Consider the following 20,951-nt stretch of genomic DNA (forward strand, 5'->3'; position numbering starts at 1 on the left):
ATATTACAGTACTCGTAAGGTAAATTGCACGGGTAAGAAAGAAAGAAAAGGATTTCATAGGTCAGGTGGTGTAAGATTTGTGTTGCATATGCAAGAAACATAAGCAGGGAACCCAAAACAAAACAAAACAAAATAATAAGTCCAAAACACACTGACATTGATTTGATTTCTACTTGTACATTGTAAAGACCTAGAGATAGTAAACTGTACATGATATACATAAAAGCTAATTAAGGAAAATCATCATGTTCATATAATTACTTGCTTTCTTAATAATTTCTCTATTTAGGCTGGCTTGTTTAGACTTTTTACCAAGGAAAAGGAATCATAACATTGGAGAAGTGGAGAGCTACTAGATTGCTAAAATCCTCCTATTGTTGTTGTCTTCTATGTAGATGGTAGAGTAGACCTCATGTGCATAATTATAATTCAACTATTATGCCTAAGCCTAACTATAACTTGTCAAGTATTGGCACAATCGATACCTTGTCTATTGTTAGCTGTCTAACTATAACGCATTAATTTTTTTTCTTGTATCTAATTATCAAATAATACTCCGTAGGTTTTTTTTTTTTAATAGATTCTACCAAAAGGATAATATGCGTAGGTTAACCTGATCCAAATTGAGGGAGGAGAAGAGAGGATAACAAATCTCAAACCCAAAGAACACCCTAATGGTTTAATCTGATCACAATCTCAAAGTTAAGAGATATAAACCTTTGTATGGATTAGTTGGCCGAGTCCTTTAAATTAATATAGCTATGTGTATGTAGGTACATGCACATCCATACCATTTTTGAGAAAGTTTTCTTACCAATTTGACATAGGGCCCATTTATAGATAACACCCGAGCCTTGTGCTGTGTCATATCACGTACATTTGGCTTAGAGCTCAAACAAGAAAATGTACGAGAGCCAATTATTGCCTTTAAAATTACTATCTCCTTACCTGAGATAGAGGCCACATTTTACTTTGTGGTCATATTACATTAATTTTAACTATTATTATTTATTAATACTAATCTGTGATACGATATACTTACTCCAATATACGAAGTAATTGCTTAGAATTAAGTCGTAATTACGAAGGAATTAAGCAATGAGAGTTTCCCACCCGAGATTTAAAATTTGAAACAATTGCGAATTGTTTCTGAAGAACTGTTTAATGTAAAGTTTAATTTTGTAAACCTATTTGATGTCCAGCAGGCTGCAGCGCAAGTGCTGCTGCAAGCCGATTCAGTCCTCAATAGCACTGTTTTTAGACAGTAATGGAGGTCTTCGCAGTGATATACATCAAACCTCAAAGTCGAGAGTTCAAGCCTTGATACCTAAATCAGGATTCAGAGCAGAGGTTCCCTTCACCGACCTTGTCATCCTGCTGAGCACATCAGTACTGTGATACAAAAAGAACGAAAGAAAGTACAGGGCAACAAGATAGCACTAATTATTCAAGGGAACTTTTGCTGATAATGCTCATAAATACCTTTTCCGTATCCAACAATGTTTATTTGAGCATGATGCTCATTTTTATCCTGATAGCTAACCATGATGCTAAATGTTGCTAAGGAAACCTAAAAAATAGCTTTGACTGCACAAATGCAGAATTTTTGTATGAGAGTAAAATCAAACTGTGACTATCGTTCCCAAAACAATGGTACATAAAACTACATCCATGTGAGTTCACCAAACTTTTGGGTCAGGAATGACTAACAGAACAGGTTTGTAAGATGTTCTCAATCACGGTACTCATCCATGAACTTCTTGTGGAACGCAGTTAAACGCTCAACAATGGCTGGAATTTTATCCTCCTGGGGAAGAATTGTGCACCTGATATGCCAAGTTCCCGGGACCTTAAAAAAAAAACACAATACAAGGTCAACCTCTCATCCGTAAACAATAAACAGAAATAAAATAAACAGGGGAGAGAATTAACCCATCTTTCAAAGAATTATCTCCAAGTTACACTTTTTTTTTACCACCAAGTCATTCCAACTTTTCAGAAAACAACTACAATGGTTTATAACTTTACCACATTGTAATTGTAAGGACTTGTCTAACCTTGGCCAGAGTACATGACATTGTTTGGAAATTCAAAGTTTCCAACAGTAGCAGAACAAAACCTTAAATGCTTGCTCATTAACTAACCTGTCCAAATCCAGATCCTGGAACAACAACAATGCCAGTCTCTTCTAGCAGGCGACGAGCATAGTATGCATCAGCGGCAGTGTGCTCTGCTTCAGCTACCTTTATCGCTTTCTCGGGAAGCTGAAGGCGAGGGAATAGATACATGGCTCCCTCCGCTTTGTTGCACGTCACGCCTTCTAAGCTGTTGAATGCATCCTCAAGTGTCTGTTGAAATAATAAAATGTGAGTTTATGAAAAATACAATGATCAGTATTTCTAAAAGTAAGAATATGAATTACCTTCGCACGCCTAGCCAAAGATGAAAGGATTCCCTCTTTTTCGGCAGAATAGGCTACATAAGATTCATCTCCAACCTAGATCACATGAAATGCATATATATTAGTATATGAAAAAAAAAAAGATGTACATCCTTGTACAAGTTACAGATTGGCATGAAAAGCATGTTCTAGAAACAAAGAAAAATGCACTAAAGATACAAGAATTAACATCAGTTTCAAAGCTAAGCATAATGTTAGCATTACAGCCCTTCAAAAGTCACCGAAATAGTGGTAATTAATATATACTAGTACCGTAGCTTATACATACCCCCCCCCCCCTCTCTCTCTCTCTCTCTCTCCACACACACACACACCAAGCGAAAGGAAAATAAACACAAGGAATGAGTATTGTTAATTACCAAACGAAACCAAAAAACAAGAATAGATACAGCAAAATGGAAGGAAAATAAATTACCTTAGGTGGGCTCATGACAAGGCTGGCAAGGATCTGGCCGGTAATATTTGAGCACAGATTGACTGAAGCAACTTTGTAAATTTGTTCTCTTACATCTGCACTGAAACCTGTAACTTCCATGTAACCTCCTCTTTTCCCACATTCTCCATAATAACCTAGAGCCACAATAAAAAGAGAGACAAACTAGTTTAATACAAATAGCACAATCAATCTTTCCCTCAAAAAAAAAAAATAGCACAATCAATCTTTCCCTCAAAAAAAAAAATAGCACAATCAATCTTTCCCTCAAAAAAAAAAATAGCACAATCAATCTTATCAATATTACACAAAAGGCACAAGAGCAAGGCACCTTTGGAAACTGACTGAAAGGAAACCAAGGAAATATCCTTCTCCTCATGTCCCATAGAACGCGCAATCTTCTTAAATGAGTGAAATTCTTTGTCAGGAGCATACACATTTTCCTGGTAAACCTGTTTACAACATCAAAGCACAAGCAATGGCTAATTGGTTAGTAAATTAAATTCAACATGAGATTCATCTAGCATCTATCTATAGACTAAATAGCCTAAATAATGACAGATATCTATAATTAGCTATATCACCTCATCTGCCAGAAGCACAAGACCTTCTTTCTTGCAAAATTCAACAATTTGCTTTTGGTTTTCCTCAGCAAGGACCTGAAGGCAATTTTCAATGTCACAAAGCACCAGCAATTAATTAGTCCTCCTAAGTTTACCCAGTAGAGGAAGATAAACATACATCAATGTCAAATCTTTTAAAATAAAAAATTCAATTCACCTGTCCAGTTGGGTTGCCAGGGTTTATCACAACCAAGGCTCGAACTGTTACACCTTTTGACCTGGCAGTTTCTAATTGACTCTTAAGGTTCGATATCTCCAAACCCCATCCAGTTGCTTCATCAAGATAGTATGGAACCTGTTAATGCCGCATAAGATTACTTCCCGTGAAACAAATTCAAACAATATGACAGCTGTAAAGTTGTGAGACTGGCATATAACTGATTTTGATTGTTATCATAAAAAATAACAAAATGTAGTTAGTTATCTGAAATTTATGAACATAGAAACCATTCAAAATGACTTTAGTTGCTGGATATTTCTAGCATTAGGTAAACATACCAAAGTTCCACCATGGAGAGCTATTGAAGCAGAGTACAAAGGATATTGTGGAATGGGACAAAGAATTCCATCTTGCTCTGACCTCAGTAACAATTGCATCATCATATGCACCTAGTGGGTTAAAAAAAATGAATTCACCATTATATTTAATAACATTAAGAGACAAGTATGGGCATAGTCTATGACTCACTAAAGGCAACTTACCCCAGGGCTTGCTCCATCAGTCAAGAAAATGTCATTTGGATTGGCTGGGAAACCATCACGTGCTTCAATTCCAGCAGCAATTGTATCACGCAATCCCTTAATACCCTATTGCATGATCAAGCCAGACAAAAATTCATTACAGAGCGTATGCAAAATTTTATTCATCTATGGACTTCAAACTGTTTCCCCTAAGGGCAATGAGGCACAAGAAATTCCTTGTATTGAGTAAAAATTGACAATTTGTGCAAATGGGATGAGCGAAAGGAAATGCAAGTATTTTAGTAAGAAAAAAAGCATGACACGGATGCGCACACGCGGGGGGGGGGGGGGGGGGGGGGGACTACAAGCCTTCAATTGGTCCATTTGATTGGGGAGAGTAGTATTCTACAATTCTAGCACATTTCCCTCCATCCGTTATTCAATCCTTGCTTCTCTCTGGTTTACTTTTCTTTAACTAAGAACCAATAATCACCTGACTGTGACTGTATGCACCAGTTGCTCTTCCAGGGATTTGATCCAGAATCTGCCAAGCTCTCTCTATTGAGTCAGCACTGCATTAATGAAAGGAACAAAGAAAATATAAATAATAAAGCCCCAAATTAAATTGCAATGCTCTTGTATAATTATATTGATCAATCAACAGCTCAACAAGTCTAAAGTGAGTACCTGAAGAGTCCTTGTGTTTCACTTTTATCCAAAATGGTTGGATGATCACACAATGCAAGGACCTAATCCAAATCAAAATAAACATTAAGTATGATACTTGATACAACAGTTAGTGACACTCCCAATCTTAAAAACTAACCTCTCGGAAAAATGTGATAGGCTGCTGCCCAAGAGATTGAGGATTTCCTATATTACAGAAAAGTATCTGCACAAATAAAAAGATGTTGAGGACTTGAGGCTATAATCTTGAGACAAGATATATACATTACTGTGAGCTTCTATTTGACAGAAAAGCGGTGTTCAAACTTTTTAAGTTTTTATCATAGAAGGTGGATTAAATAGATGAGTCAGCACGATGACATGCTTCTTAGTCATAAAAATAGTCTGCATTTCATTAAAGTGCTGATCTATAAAACTATAACACAGGTGGCATTGAAAATATCAGAGGTGAAAATGATTTGCATAAGCACAACATAGCTTGATAAACCCTAGAGGCAAATATTGTGAGTCTTATATAGTTATATGCATCAGACGTTTGCTGATATTAATGTTTTGTAAGTATCTGTCAAATCTTTATTTTTGAAAGGAGGAGAGGGTAACAAATATACCTCATCAAAAGGGAGAGTCCCAGGTTCCTTCTTCAATTGTTCATTCAATTTCTGCAAGAAGAAATATAACAGTGCTATCAGAAAAGAAATTGTATTGCAGAAGACACACCAACCCACAAAGCAATACTCTTATTCATTTCAGTTGATGATAATCCCCCTTTTTTCAGAACAAGAGTTGTTCAAAATTATTGAACATACATTAAGAGAATTATTGGAATCTAACATAACTAATAAACCCCCATGTTTAGAATTCAATTAGAATATCATACACGGAAGTAAATGATCATATTTGACATTGTAACTGTAAAATGACAATACTATTGAAACAAGAATCAGTTTTGTTTATATTGATACTTCACTAATGTAACCAGAGGGTCCGAGAGCTATACAAGGCATTTGAAGCTGAATACAAGCAAAAACAGTAAAAAAAATCATCTTCAAAATGACAATAATCAGTTCATTTCTTTTCTTACCTCGGCCTGTGTAACAATCGCTCCACGAACAGCATATTCACATTTCAAGACCTAGCAGGATCAATACATCATCATAAGGTTAAAAACCCTATCAATTACAATAAAGCTTTGACCATTAATATACAGTATAGAACAATAGATTAAAAGCAACCAAAAAAGGATATTCTCCTAATGAAACAGTATACACATTTCAAGCTCATTTGTCTCAATCACCCAAACAGAACAAGGCAAAGATATTTACAATGGATTTGGAGGTGTATCATCATAGTCTCATACTTTGATTGAACACAAAATCATCTTTTTCTTACACTTCCATCATACAAACAGCAGAATAATATACAAGTACTAAGCATATAACATTGGTCCCACTATTAAAACTAATCATAGTGTGAGATCATTTTCCACAAATTACATTAAACCCCGGATGGAAAAAAACACAAAACCCAGAACACCCATCAATATAATGAAGCTAAAACAATGACAAAACATAAACCCAGATTCAAAAACAAAGAATCAGCAACACCCATTCATGCAAATGAATCAAATAACAAAACCCAGATGCCAAATCAATCAAATTAATCAATTAAATCATCAAAATCAAAGAAGAGGGAATAAAAATCAAACCTTAGGATTAATGGTTTGAAGAGTAACTCCAGAAGAAGAATCCATTGAAGAAGGATCAACAATTGTTGAAGAACTTGATGAAGAAGAAAAGAAAGAAGACTGAGATGCGAGAAAACTGTGATTATTAGAAGAACTTAAAAAGTTTCTCTTGATGAGATGTTTTGTTCTCTCTGCTACGAATCTCCGCATTACCGCTAAATTGCCAGAAAACCGACCAAAATATTTATATTAATTTACAAATAAATTTTGAAAGAAAAGAAATTTGGAAACTGTGGGTTTAATTTTGCTTAGAAAAATCAGACACGAAATCTCAGAAATTTCTGGGATTGGACAAGGTGTAGCTTTCTGAGCCGCCCACAGGAAATTTCACGCTAAAATAGAAAATTTTTGGTTGAATGTGTTTGTGTGTAGTTCACTTTCATGCCTTTTTTCATGTGAAGAATAATTTGGTAAAGGGAAATCGAATGTGTGAAAATTGAATTTATGCTATTATAATGTCAATATTCTCAATAATCATCAATTATGTCATACAAGATTTTTTGTGCAAGTCGCTTTTAGCCTTTTAGGTACCTTTTCTTATTGTCCAAGATATTGTATATTTGTATTATTAGGATTTTATGCTAATTTTAAATGGAAACAAAAATGAGTACATACATTTCAAAATAATGGAAAGCATATTTAAACTATTGACAAGATAATCATATTCTATATTCTTTTAATAAAATTTATGTTCTTTAAAAAAAAACATAATGCGCATCATGCTCTCGAGTGTATAATCTGAGCGTTGGTAAAATTTCATCAAGTATTCATTAAAATGTTTCCAAGTACTGATTTCCTTTTGATTTTCTCCCTCTCCCACTTACAAGTGGTCATTCTAAGTTAAAGAAAAAGTTAACGGTACAATAATTCAATTGTTATCAAGCGTGAAATTGAGTGATTTAGGTTAGTGCCATTGAGTGATTTAGGCAAGTACTTTATGTGTAGGCTCAATATAATAATTCACATCGCAATTGACTCAATTAAAATTATTATTTATATAACACTTGAATTCAAGTTCGGCTCGAAATGTAAGCTTGAGTTCAACTCGAATATTTGGAGTTCAATCAAGTTCATGCTCGACTCACATAAGAATTTGAGCCAAACTCATAATCAAGCCTAACTATATAAGAAGTGGACTTTCTAGACTTTTAGCAAGCAATGCTCATATAGATAATAAATTTCTATAAATCCTTATGTATATATTTTAACAAGTAATCATGTGATAATGTGATAGGACACATCTAATAAGCATATACTCCATACTCAATAAACCAAGAACTTTAGAAGATGAATTAAAAGCTTATATATACATCATCTAATGTCTGTATATATCATTAGTCTCGATTTAATTTCATTATGTAGAATTATGGACACAAGTATTATTTAATTATAATACTAATTTTTTGGGCCGAACCGTTCATGAGCTTACAAGTCAAATATGCTAGATTTTGAGTTCAAATCATTTAATATTTGAACTAGCTATGTTTTGAGATCCAACTCGACTTCACAATTCAATCCTGAATTGTTAGCTAATAGCTCATGCCCATCACTAGAATACTAGATACATGCATACATCAATTACACATGCATGTCACAGCTAGTTCTGAAAATTATAGACTAGTAATGATCATTCATAGTATCTTCCAACATAAAAGGTTTGTTAGATTTGTTCAATCACGGAACTCATCCATGAACTTCATGTGGAAATCCGATATACGCTTTACAATGGCCGGGATCTTAGTCTCCTGGAGCAGAATTGTGCACCTGATGTGCCAAGTGCCTGGAACCTTTGAAACACAGCACAATACATACAAGGTCAGCCATAAACCAAAAAAATGGAGAAAAGAAAAGGGGGGAAAAACAAGACCACCTTTTTAAGAAACATCTCCAAGTTACTCCCTCCGTTTCATAATGTTATTCCCATGTACTATTTTGGGCGTTTCAAAATGATCTACCCTTATTGAATCTATTCCTTTTTAAATTTTATTTTATTTTCTTAATTTTTGGTCTTATAATTTCTAATCCCATTAGTGGATTGATGGCATGGCAGTAATTTAATATTCTGATTGGTCATCAATCCCATTAAACAAACATTGTAATTGATGCTTTCCAAATAAAAAAATCACAACATTTAATAAGATAGAACTAATTAAGCAATTTTTGTACTAAAATGTAAGATTCCGAATATTATTCATTCTCTTATTTTTTTGTGATTGATTCTATATGGGACTAACAAAGTGAAACGGAGGGAGTATGATTTTATGGCCTGTTATGATTTTAAAAGGTTTCCAGATGAAAAGAACAAAACTCGTAAACCTTGCCTTATAACTAACCTGCCCAAAACCAGTTCCTGGAATGACGACAATCCCAGTCTCTTTTAGTAAGCGAAAAGCATAGAATGCATCAGGGGCAATGTGCTCTGACTCAGCTGCTTTTATCGCCTTCTGGGGAAGATGAAGGCGAGGGAATAAGTACATGGCTCCCTCTACTTTGTTGCATGTCACACCTTCTAAGCTATTGAATGCATCCTCTAGAGTCTATCAATTCACGAAATATAGTTACCAAAAATACAATGATAATTTTAATGTATCTGAAATCAAGAATTTGAATTTACCTGTGCACGCCTAGCCAAGGATGAAAGGATTCCTTCTTTCTCAGCAGAATACACTTCATAAGATTCATCTCCAACCTAGACCACAGTACATATAAAAATAATTAGATTTTGAAGAAAACAAGATGTCCCTTCCACAGCTCAAAACAAATTGGCATCGTCAAGCATGGCTAGCAGCCTAGCATGCACAAGCTAGAAGTTATTGACTTCAACTACTAAATAAAGTTACAAAATAGGTCTATTACTATCATACATCGTTGGAAATTGGCATCACAATGCCACCATAAGCTGGTATCTGAGCTACATTATTAGGTCATTCTCAGGCCTTCTCAAAATAAAAGGAAAAAAAGACGAAGAATGAGTGTCCTCAATAATCAATCACCAAGGGCAGTATTATACTATTATATACCGATAATACCAGCCCCTTATGTGTTTGCCAACTAGAAAAGATTAAGCACCATTTCAACTCATTTTCCTTGTACTACAAAGTGTTCCACTGGTTGATTTCTTGGTTACAAAAGCCATGCACATTTTTAGAATTTGGCCAGATGTAATGAATAACTAACTCTCGAACTAGATTGAGAGTAGTGTAAGGAAAATGCTATTCAAACTGCTGCGACTGTGTATGTTATGGTCCAATTTGTGTGTTGACACATGACTGTGTGTGGAAATTGTGCAACCCTAATGCAACGTGTAGCAAGCTTAAGCTATGTTGTAGTACAAAGAATAGAACTCAAGTTTCAGGGGCTTGGGAGCGCTTAGCTGGACAAGCGAGGCAGAAAGATGAGAATGAGCATTTTGAGAGCATCAATAATGTAGGGTGAAGGGGAAATAAACAAAAGGACAATATCAAAATTAATTATGGGCTGAGGAAAGAATCTTTGATTCTCATTTTTCAACCATTGCTCCCAATAGAGTATTAGAGGGATATATTGGAGATAGAATATATCCCAGTGAACACTAAAACAGTAGTAACATCATGATGTAATCTAAAACCTAAAAAACCTACAGAAAAGTACAAGCAAGCATGAAAATAAAGAAAGCAAACGCAAAAGGGAGATGGATTCTAACACTATGACTTGCTCAAAATAATATTCGACAGTTGATTAAGGGTCATTTAAACAAGTTTGTAATAGAGTTGCAGATAATTTTCCAAAGAAAACAAGTGTAAATAATAGCAATAGGCTTGATGAGTCAAAGTAGGCATTGGGGAGGCCTTTGTAGAAGGTAAGCCTTACCCTAGGGATGGTTGCATGGTGTACGCAGATTTTCCATATTATTCAATACAAGTATATGTCTTTCTTAATGATTATATAAAAATACTATGTATCACTTAGGGGAGTGAAAGAACAAGACTAAATATTGATGGAAAGAATTACCTTTGGTGGGCTCATGACAAGGCTGGTGAGAATCTGACCAGTTATATTCGAATTACATGAATTGATAGAAGCAACTTTATAGATTTGTTCAGCTATGTCGGCACTAAATCCTGTAACTTCCATGTATCCACCTCTTTTCTCACATTCTCCATAATATCCTAGAGCCACAATAGAAAGAAAGGCCAAAGCTTATTTAATATAATAAGCTTTATTAATCTTTGGTTTTATTTAAATGTAACCCAGCAGGCACAGGAGCAAGGTACCTTCAGAAACTGCCTGAAACGAAACCAAGGAGATATCCTTCTCCTGATAGCCCATAGAACGTGCAATTTTCTTAAACGATTGAAACTTCTTGTCGGGAACATACACATTTTCCTGGTAAACCTGTTTTGGACATCATAGCACCAAAAGTGATTAGTAATTTAACTCAAATTAATGAGATTCATCTAATCTATTAGAGCACAAAAATCATGCAGAACTTGTGAAAAGATTAAGAAATATTTCTCTTATTTTCATTACATAAATCTTTATATATACAAAATTTTAATGGATAAATTAGGCTAACCTCGTCTGCCAGAAGCACAATGCCTTCTTTCTTGCATAATTCAACAATTTGCTGCTGATTTTCCTCAGAAAGAACCTGAAGGACAACAGCCAATTTCAGACAATGTCACTAAACTCAAACAAATAAGGAGACAACCAAAGTTCATATTCCAATAGAAGAACACATAATACTATATCCTCAATCCTTCACAAAAGAGTTAAAAAATCAACAGATTCAACTCACCTGTCCAGTTGGGTTGCCAGGGTTTATCACAACCAAGGCTCGAACTGTTACCCCCTTTGACCTGGCCGCTTCTAATTGACTCTTTATCTCTGAAATCTCCAAACCCCATCCGGTTGCTTCATCAAGGCAGTAAGGAACCTGTCAATGGCAAAGAAGACTTCTTCCCATCAAATAAATTCAGACATTACATCAGCTTTAAACTTGCTTATGGGGGATATAACTGCTTTCAGATTAGTATCATAAACACCCACATACAAACAGGGAAAAAATTGGAAATGTCATAGAGTTGCTAAAAAATTTCAACATAAAATGCAAACATACCAGAGTTCCACCATGGAGAGCTATTGACGCAGAGTACAAAGGATAATGCGGAATAGGGCAAAGGATTCCATCTAGCTCGGACCTCAGAAGTAACTGCATCATAATATGCACCTATACATAATGACAGAACATAAATCCACCATTTGGATCTAATATAAACTAGAGTTATGGACTTACAGGAAAAATCTAGTCTATGACTTAATAAAAGCACCTAACCCCAGGGCTTGCACCATCAGTCAAATAGATATCATTGGCATTGGATGGAAAACCGTCACGTTCTTCAATTCCATAAGCAATTGTTTCACGTAGTCCCTTAATACCCTATCAAATCACCAAGCCAAACAAAAACTCGTTACAGAATGGTAAACATATTCAATTCATAAGAACACTATAATAGAACAAAAGAAATCACTTGGTCCATTTGATGGAAGAGGGTATTATATTCATCCGTCTATTACATCAAACAAGGGAAACAACTACAGTCTTCTCCCTCAAATATTCTTCCCTTTCTACTTTAACAACATATCATTACCTGAGTGTGACTATATCCACCAGTTGTTCTTCCAGGTATCTGATCCAGGATCTGCCTAGCTCTCTCGATTGAATCAGCACTGCATATAATAAAAAAAACAAAGGTGTAAATACTACAGCGACTACAGGCGTACAGCCCCTTACTAGATTGATTTTGCCTTGATTTTATTGATCAAATAATACAAAAACGTATAAAGAGAGGGAAAAAAAAAAGTGCTCCTTGTTTATTAAAATCAGCAACCAACTATACAAAATACTCCGTAGAGACATAATAACAAATTCCTGGCTTATGTTAAAAAAAGTCACACATGTTTTGGTTTTTTAATATAACTTGATATAAGCTAAGGAATGAATATAAAAGCATATGGACAACCAAATCAAGTCAGAAAGAATACCTGAAGAGTTTCTGTGCTTCACTTCTATCCAAAAAGCTTGGAAGACCACACAGTGCAAGAACCTGATACACATGGAGAAATAATAGATCTACGAAGTATAAGGTATGATAGATTTATAGTATAACTGATAGTGACACTCCTTACTTTGGTGACTAACCTCTCGGAAAAATGTGATTGGCTGCTGCCCGAGAGATTGAGGATTTCCCATATTACAGACAACTATCTGCACAGGCAATAAGAAGCTCATGCTGCAAGCTTGAGACAAGACACGAAGTACTGCAATCCGCTAACTAGTCTTAAATTACAAAAGAAAAGTGGTATTCAAGTTTTGACCATAAAGGTGAGATAGTTTCATGATATTTGTTGATATTATTGCAATGCAGGACACATCTAGAAGACTATAAAACAAGTGGCATTGAAGGGATTAGAGGTGAACAATCAATTGCATATGCACTATAACATAGCTAAATGAACTCCCTTAACAAAACGACAGCAACTCAGTTACTCTCGGCATCAGCAAATTAACAACATTAGCTTATGTGAAATTCCTTTAGAGGGATCGGAGAAGCAAGGAAACTAGATTATACCTCATCAAAGGGGAGAGAACCAGGATTCTGCTTCAATTGTTCTTGCAACCTCTGCAGGAAGCAATACAATAACACAATCAGAGAAGCAACAACGTTGTAACAGACACATCTACCATAAAAGAAATGGTCTTGCTCATTTCAAATTATCATACTCCCTCTTATTCTAAATAAGTGTAGCTCTAAATTATTGAGCATAGATTAAGGAAGTAGGTTAAAGCCATCTTACATGTCCTCTTTGTTTAGATTTAATAAAATACTATGTATCATACAAAATAATATTGTAATGTATAGAGTCTTTTTGGAATAGGTTTTGATCTAATGAGTTGGACATTGTAAGAAAGCTTGTCAACATATTGCATTATAACAGTAAAGTTAGAATTATTTTAAAATATAAAACTTTTTTTTTCCTAAATCAAACCCCAATTAATGCAACCTACATTATATTTTCTTTGGTTCACTATAGATAACTTAGTTGATTTAGGCATGTTTATCAATGCATTACTCTAACCCATACGAAAAAATAATACAAGGTTCAAGGTTGATACATTGAGATAAACTTTATAAGATCAATGCATTACTCTAACCCATACGGTTATATTGTTTTCCTCATAAATCAACAAAGGTAGTCAAAGTAAATTACGTGGATAGCGTTAAAAGTCAAATGGACCATCTTGTTAAAGATGGAGGAAAGAGCTTTTACTCCTTACATACAACCACTCTAATTTATAGTTGTGTCCACATTATACATTAAAATCAAGTACAAATTGCTAAATATTCTCGGGTATACCAAGGCTATTTTTATGTTCATTTGAAATCATCATACTCATCGGTCATCACCTAACTTTAGGTCTACTTGAGGACAAAATGGACATCTAATAACAAGACATTGAAAGCTACATATAAGAAAAACAGTAGTACAGTACTGAACTATCTTGTCAAGACTAACAATAATCAAGTTTTTTTTAAAATAAAATTTTATAAAATAAAAAAATAAATAAAAAAAAATTTAAAAAAAAAAAACCCTTACCATAGCATGTGTAACAATGGCTCCACGAACAGCAAATTCACATTTCAAGACCTAGGGGAAAAATTAACATAATTTAGAAGCATATCAGATTAAAATGCATTTACAAAAACAGCATAAATAAATAATAACCCATCAATCAATTATAAATTCAGACAAAGATTAAGAAAATAATGAAACCCAAAATGGGGAGATAAAAGATTAAACCTTTGGATTAATGGTTTGAAGAGTAACTTGAGGAAATAACCCAGAAGAAGATTCCAATGAAGAAGAAGAAAAACTTCTTGTGATAAATTGCAAATACTTAGAATTTTTAGCAACGAATCTCCTCATTATTGTCGCAAATTAATGTTGCAGAAATGTGACCCTTGAATGTTTGTTAAAGTAGAGTAAGCGGGTGTTGGAGTATTTGTTTGTTGGAGCAAAGTCAGTGGGGCCATAAACCCCCAAGTACCAGGTGCTGAGTGAGCTTTGCGATGATTGTTGAAGTTTTTTTTGACAGATGATTGTTGTCTTTTTGAAGTTGATGTTTCAATCCCGTCCAAATAAAGTTGATACCCCTCTTCTTAAACATCGCTCGCATTTTATAGGTAACGCTCGCATTTTGACTTGAAGTTCCAATATTACCCCTAACATTAAAATACGGTTTTTTCCACTTTTTCATTCATTTGGGTTTGTAGATCAATCCTAAGCTCCAACTCTCCAACTCATTCTTACCTCATTCACTATCTCTCTAACTCTCTAAAAAAACTTGAAACTGTAAATCTGAAATTTTTTTGTGGGCGGCAGTTGGTGGTGGGCGGTGGTGGTGACCGTGAGTGAAAACTCACGTGAAAAGGAAAAAGAAAGGAAGAAAAAGAAAAGAAAGAAAAATGAAAAAGAAAAGAAAAAAAATAAAGGAAAATAAAATAAAGGGAAAAAAATAAAATAAAGAAAATAAAGAGGAGGAAAAATAAGACTAACCTTTTGTGTAGGGAAAATTTTGGAGAATAATGGGGTATTTATAGGAGAGAGAGTTGTAGGGTTAGTAGGAGCATTGAACCTCATAAAAAAAATAATGGGCCAATTAGATAAATGAAATGTACTAGCTTTGTTTAATATGTATGGCATAAATTGTAGAATGGACAATTAAAAATCCTTTTAGAACAAAATTAATTATCAACCCAAAAATAATTTGGAACTTTAAAACTTAAATCCCGGAAAAACACACATAAATATTATAAATAAAATAAAAATTCATTTATAATATATTTATAAATACGGGGGATTACATATTATACCAAAATTTCCTATCTAATTCACTTAATTACCTATGCGCTAAATCTAACCCCAAGAAATACTAGAAAAATTATAATATCTTCTATAACATTTTGCTTGTATAATGCCTATAAAACTATATATATGATTTATACATTATTTGTTAATTTATAAATAATTTTACGTAATTTGTTTGTATATTAATAATATAAATATTATGAAAAATTGGTTTTAATAATCCCAAATTAGGCCAATTTTCTTTAAATAATCTCGAATTTTGATTATTTTTGAATGATCCTAATTATATATGGTATGAATATTATTCCAAATTCTATATTTATATAAGTATGTTTTTTTTTTAAAATTTGTTTGTAGAAAGATCTTATTAATATTGTTGAATCTAAAAGGCATAATATCCTTCAATTATTACCTAATGATGTTATAAATCACTCGTTACTATTATTAGAGTATAGACATTTTGTTTCTGAAACCAAGGATGATCGGATATTGGATAATAAAAAATCAATATAAAGAAACATAGGGCTAATAAAGGTTTTGGTTACTTAATCAAGAATTCAAGTTTAATTGAAATTAAAGCAAAAGAGTTTGATCGGGAATTGAACAAAAAGAAAAAGAAAAACGAAATATGGTTCTATGTTCATGTAGTTCCCGTTATAATAGGTTTTGTTATTTAAATTTATATTGTGTATTATTTATTTTTATTTGGTTGATTTAGGATATTAATTTTTAGAATTATTCCAAATTCTTTTATTTTGTTTTGAAATCTGTCTATTAACTTGTAATTATTATGTGTAAGGACACGTTCATGCTCCTATGTACGCACTTGACTTGACTATTGAAGAGATGCTGAATTTTTTCTGATCATCTGTATCGTGATCTTGTCTTTCTTCTATATGTTGAAAATGATGGGTTTATGAAATTATTAATATTTGATTTATTTTAAATAAATTATATTCAATATTATTTTATAATATATACAAACAATTTATATTATTAATTTCTATTTAGTTTTGTAAAGCTATAACAAAAAATCAAGCATCCAGATATGACAATGATATACTTTGTATATGTTTTGTGAAATACAAAAATTATTTATGTTGATTTATTTATTCTAATAGAAAGTTTTGTTAGTATTTTATCATATATTGAATAACTAATTTAAAATTGTTTCAAGAAGTTTGGCTTAATTATGAGGGATACAATTGTATTTTTGTCCTAAAAAGTTAAAGAAAATTGAAATAATAGGTAGGTTTAATTATTACAAATCTTTAATTTATCAATCAAATAAAAGAGTTTCTTGGGGGTAAGATATTAGCCCAAGTTTCTTTCCATTGGTTTTTATTATCCAATATCCGATTATCATTACATCTGTGCAACTGGTTTCAGAAAAAAAAAATGTGTCATACTCCACTAGTATTACTGATGATTTACAACATCGTCAGGTAATAATTGTATGATATTATATTTTTAGATGCAACAATATCAATAATATCGTTCTACAAATAATTTAAAAGCAACTAACTTATATAAATATAGAATTTGGAATAATATTTATACTGTATATAATTGAAATATTTCAAAAATAATCAAAAGTCGAGATTACTTAAAGAAAATTAGTCAATGGGATTATTAAAACCAATTTTTCTTAATATTCATATTATTGATATACAAACAAATTACGTGAAAATATTTATAAATTAACAAATTATGTGAAATTATTTATAAATTAACAAATTATGTATAAATTCATAGATATTGTATTGTTACAGAATATATTGTAATTTTTCTAGTATTTTTTGGGGTTAGATTTGGCGCATGGGTAGTAAAATGGTACGGTGCTCAGCTTATGAATCTAATTTTTTTATTTTTTCAAAAATTATTGGTTTAAAAATGTTGTTGTTGCTAATTTTCTGATTTGTTTTCTAATTTGCTAGTTATAAATTAAGCTAGTGCTCATTTAAGGCTATTATTATTATTATTATTATTATTATTATTATTATTATTATTATTATTATTATTATTATTATTATTATTATTATTATTATTATTATTATTATTATTATTATTATTATTATTATTATTATTATTATTATTATTATTATTATTATTATTATTATTATTATTATTATTATTATTATTATTATTATTATTATTATTATTATTATTATTATTATTATTATTATTATTATTATTATTATTATTATTATTATTATTATTATTATTATTATTATTATTATTATTATTATTATTATTATTATTATTATTATTATTATTATTATTATTATTATTATTATTATTATTATTATTATTATTATTATTATTATTATTATTATTATTATTATTATTATTATTATTATTATTATTATTATTATTATTATTATTATTATTATTATTATTATTATTATTATTATTATTATTATTATTATTATTATTATTATTATTATTATTATTATTATTATTATTATTATTATTATTATTATTATTATTATTATTATTATTATTATTATTATTATTATTATTATTATTATTATTATTATTATTATTATTATTATTATTATTATTATTATTATTATTATTATTATTATTATTATTATTATTATTATTATTATTATTATTATTATTATTATTATTATTATTATTATTATTATTATTATTATTATTATTATTATTATTATTATTATTATTATTATTATTATTATTATTATTATTATTATTATTATTATTATTATTATTATTATTATTATTATTATTATTATTATTATTATTATTATTATTATTATTATTATTATTATTATTATTATTATTATTATTATTATTATTATTATTATTATTATTATTATTATTATTATTATTATTATTATTATTATTATTATTATTATTATTATTATTATTATTATTATTATTATTATTATTATTATTATTATTATTATTATTATTATTATTATTATTATTATTATTATTATTATTATTATTATTATTATTATTATTATTATTATTATTATTATTATTATTATTATTATTATTATTATTATTATTATTATTATTATTATTATTATTATTATTATTATTATTATTATTATTATTATTATTATTATTATTATTATTATTATTATTATTATTATTATTATTATTATTATTATTATTATTATTATTATTATTATTATTATTATTATTATTATTATTATTATTATTATTATTATTATTATTATTATTATTATTATTATTATTATTATTATTATTATTATTATTATTATTATTATTATTATTATTATTATTATTATTATTATTATTATTATTATTATTATTATTATTATTATTATTATTATTATTATTATTATTATTATTATTATTATTATTATTATTATTATTATTATTATTATTATTATTATTATTATTATTATTATTATTATTATTATTATTATTATTATTATTATTATTATTATTATTATTATTATTATTATTATTATTATTATTATTATTATTATTATTATTATTATTATTATTATTATTATTATTATTATTATTATTATTATTATTATTATTATTATTATTATTATTATTATTATTATTATTATTATTATTATTATTATTATTATTATTATTATTATTATTATTATTATTATTATTATTATTATTATTATTATTATTATTATTATTATTATTATTATTATTATTATTATTATTATTATTATTATTATTATTATTATTATTATTATTATTATTATTATTATTATTATTATTATTATTATTATTATTATTATTATTATTATTATTATTATTATTATTATTATTATTATTATTATTATTATCTCAAAAACAAAATCATACAACCTACAATAAATTAGTGGGAAGCCGAGATACAATCTGGGCCCCCACTCCTCTAGCTATAACAAATCCTACCCTAGTGAAGATATGAGCTGCAGCACGAGCCCCAATGTGTTGCGTCGACGAGAACCTCTGAATCCACTTCAGTAACGCAACAGCCTCCTTCTCTAATTCCCCAAGCGAAGAAAAGGAGAAGGGAATGAAACCATATTCAATCACCTGACATCGAGCTTCATACTTAACCCGCTTCCGATGAGCAGCATCAGCCACAACCCGCCCAGGAATAAAGTCAGATAGCCCCGACTGTGTCAAAGGAGAAGACCCTGTCAAATCAACACAGACATCGCGACCACGATCCCATGAATAAAGTAACACATCCGCAGGTCTGAGGGCCTCGTCGTTCCCTCCAGCCAACCCAATGTCAACCTCCTTTCTCGCCGAAATCCCAGAACGATAGCAAACATCAATAAGGGTATCCCGAACGACATTATGCCGATGTTTAATACCCACAATACCAGCACAAGACACCGCGTGATCGCCGAAAATATCTCCAGCAAAAACCCTCGAACAAGCAGAGCACGACGTCGAGACAGAGAATAAAGGAACACCCAACCGATAGGACAACACACATCGATAAGTCTTAGCGTTCATCGTCTGACCCAACCCCGAAATAGGAACCGCCCGAAGCCAAGCTGAGGTATGATCACCCTGCTGTGATTTCCATAATGCTGATTGTCGAGGAGTTAAAGAATAAGCAGATTCTGCAGAAGCGGTAATCTTTGTGAAATACATATCTGCCAATTTCTTCATGTGTTTAGGGGCAGCGACCTCACTAGGATTACTCAAAATGTCAGACTCCACTGTTCCATTAAACAAACACAACGCATCCTTAAAGGCTCGTCCAAGACCAACAATGCCAGCATGCCGAAGAAGTTGTGTCTGCAACCCAGCAGACTGCAACCGAGAAGCAAGAAAAGCATAGTGACGAACATCACCTGCAGAATAAACACCAAGCCCTCCAAACGCAAATGGTAAGGTGGCAAGCCACCACTGCCAATCACCAAACCCAGGCCCCGAAGCGGTAACAATACGCTCCAAGGAAGATCGAAGAGCTCCATCAAAAGTGCGCTGAGCTACCTCAAAAGTACTAGGAGGACAAGTACGTAATGCAAAGTAGAGTTTTGAAACTCCAGTACATGCCCTAAGTAACAACAGTTCACACTGAGGATCATCAAGCATAGCGACATTATCCATAAGGACAATTGTCTTGGTCACCCTCTGCATCACAAGGTCACCACTGAAACCAGTATCGGAACTAGCGGGACCTCCAAGCAACCTTATTATTATTATTATTATTATTATTATTATTATTATTATTATTATTATTATTATTATTATTATTATTATTATTATTATTATTATTATTATTATTATTTAATGTTAGTGCTAAAATTGGAACTTCAAGTCAAAATGCGAGCGTTACCCTGTAAAATTGGAGCGACGTTTAACAACCCCCTTTAAAATTTGAGACATAACTCACACAAGGTGGTACTCCGTATGTAATACTCTCACGGTGTTTTAATA

General features: G+C 30.9%; 2 protein-coding genes across 2 annotated transcripts; both read right to left on the reverse strand.

The window, feature by feature from the left end:
* Positions 1-1,434: 1,434 nt before the first annotated feature.
* LOC145624354 (alanine aminotransferase 2-like) lies at positions 1,435-7,042 on the reverse strand. The gene is made up of 15 exons (XM_081677371.1): positions 6,591-7,042; positions 5,967-6,017; positions 5,494-5,544; positions 5,025-5,090; positions 4,886-4,947; positions 4,692-4,770; positions 4,220-4,324; positions 4,016-4,126; positions 3,675-3,812; positions 3,479-3,553; positions 3,226-3,346; positions 2,877-3,031; positions 2,423-2,497; positions 2,145-2,348; positions 1,435-1,849 (listed from the first exon to the last, which is right to left on the reverse strand). The coding sequence occupies exons 1-15, from the start codon at positions 6,777-6,779 to the stop codon at positions 1,733-1,735; spliced, it is 1,599 nt and encodes a 532-aa protein (XP_081533497.1). The 5' UTR covers positions 6,780-7,042; the 3' UTR covers positions 1,435-1,732.
* Positions 7,043-7,969: 927 nt separating this feature from the next.
* LOC145618119 (alanine aminotransferase 2-like) lies at positions 7,970-15,254 on the reverse strand. The gene is made up of 15 exons (XM_081672911.1): positions 14,472-15,254; positions 14,268-14,318; positions 13,241-13,291; positions 12,811-12,876; positions 12,654-12,715; positions 12,260-12,338; positions 11,944-12,048; positions 11,728-11,838; positions 11,407-11,544; positions 11,185-11,259; positions 10,883-11,003; positions 10,620-10,777; positions 9,244-9,318; positions 8,963-9,166; positions 7,970-8,416 (listed from the first exon to the last, which is right to left on the reverse strand). Exons 1-15 carry the CDS (start codon positions 14,595-14,597, stop codon positions 8,300-8,302), a joined length of 1,539 nt encoding a protein of 512 aa, XP_081529037.1. The 5' UTR covers positions 14,598-15,254; the 3' UTR covers positions 7,970-8,299.
* Between the last annotated feature and the right edge of the window lie 5,697 nt (positions 15,255-20,951).

The sequence above is a fragment of the Chenopodium album genome, chromosome 3, assembly GCF_948465745.1.
Source record: "Chenopodium album chromosome 3, dcCheAlbu1.1, whole genome shotgun sequence".
Lineage (NCBI taxonomy): Eukaryota > Viridiplantae > Streptophyta > Magnoliopsida > Caryophyllales > Amaranthaceae > Chenopodium > Chenopodium album.

Bases quoted from the DNA above. Each gene is read 5' to 3' on its own strand.
- LOC145624354 (XM_081677371.1), bottom strand. From the start codon at position 6,779: ATGCGGAGATTCGTAGCAGAGAGAACAAAACATCTCATCAAGAGAAAC. The intron at 6,018-6,590 runs GTTTGATTTTTA...TGATCCTGCTAG, and splicing joins TTCAAACCATTAATCCTAAG to GTCTTGAAATGTGAATATGC. The intron at 3,032-3,225 runs GTGCCTTGCTCT...TTGTGGCTCTAG, and splicing joins CTTTCAGTCAGTTTCCAAAG to GTTATTATGGAGAATGTGGG.
- LOC145618119 (XM_081672911.1), bottom strand. From the start codon at position 14,597: ATGAGGAGATTCGTTGCTAAAAATTCTAAGTATTTGCAATTTATCACA. The intron at 12,339-12,653 runs GTATTCTTTCTG...TATTATATGCAG, and splicing joins GAAGCACAGAAACTCTTCAG to TGCTGATTCAATCGAGAGAG. The intron at 8,417-8,962 runs GTTAGTTATAAG...TGTGTTTCAAAG, and splicing joins CAGGAACTGGTTTTGGGCAG to GTTCCAGGCACTTGGCACAT.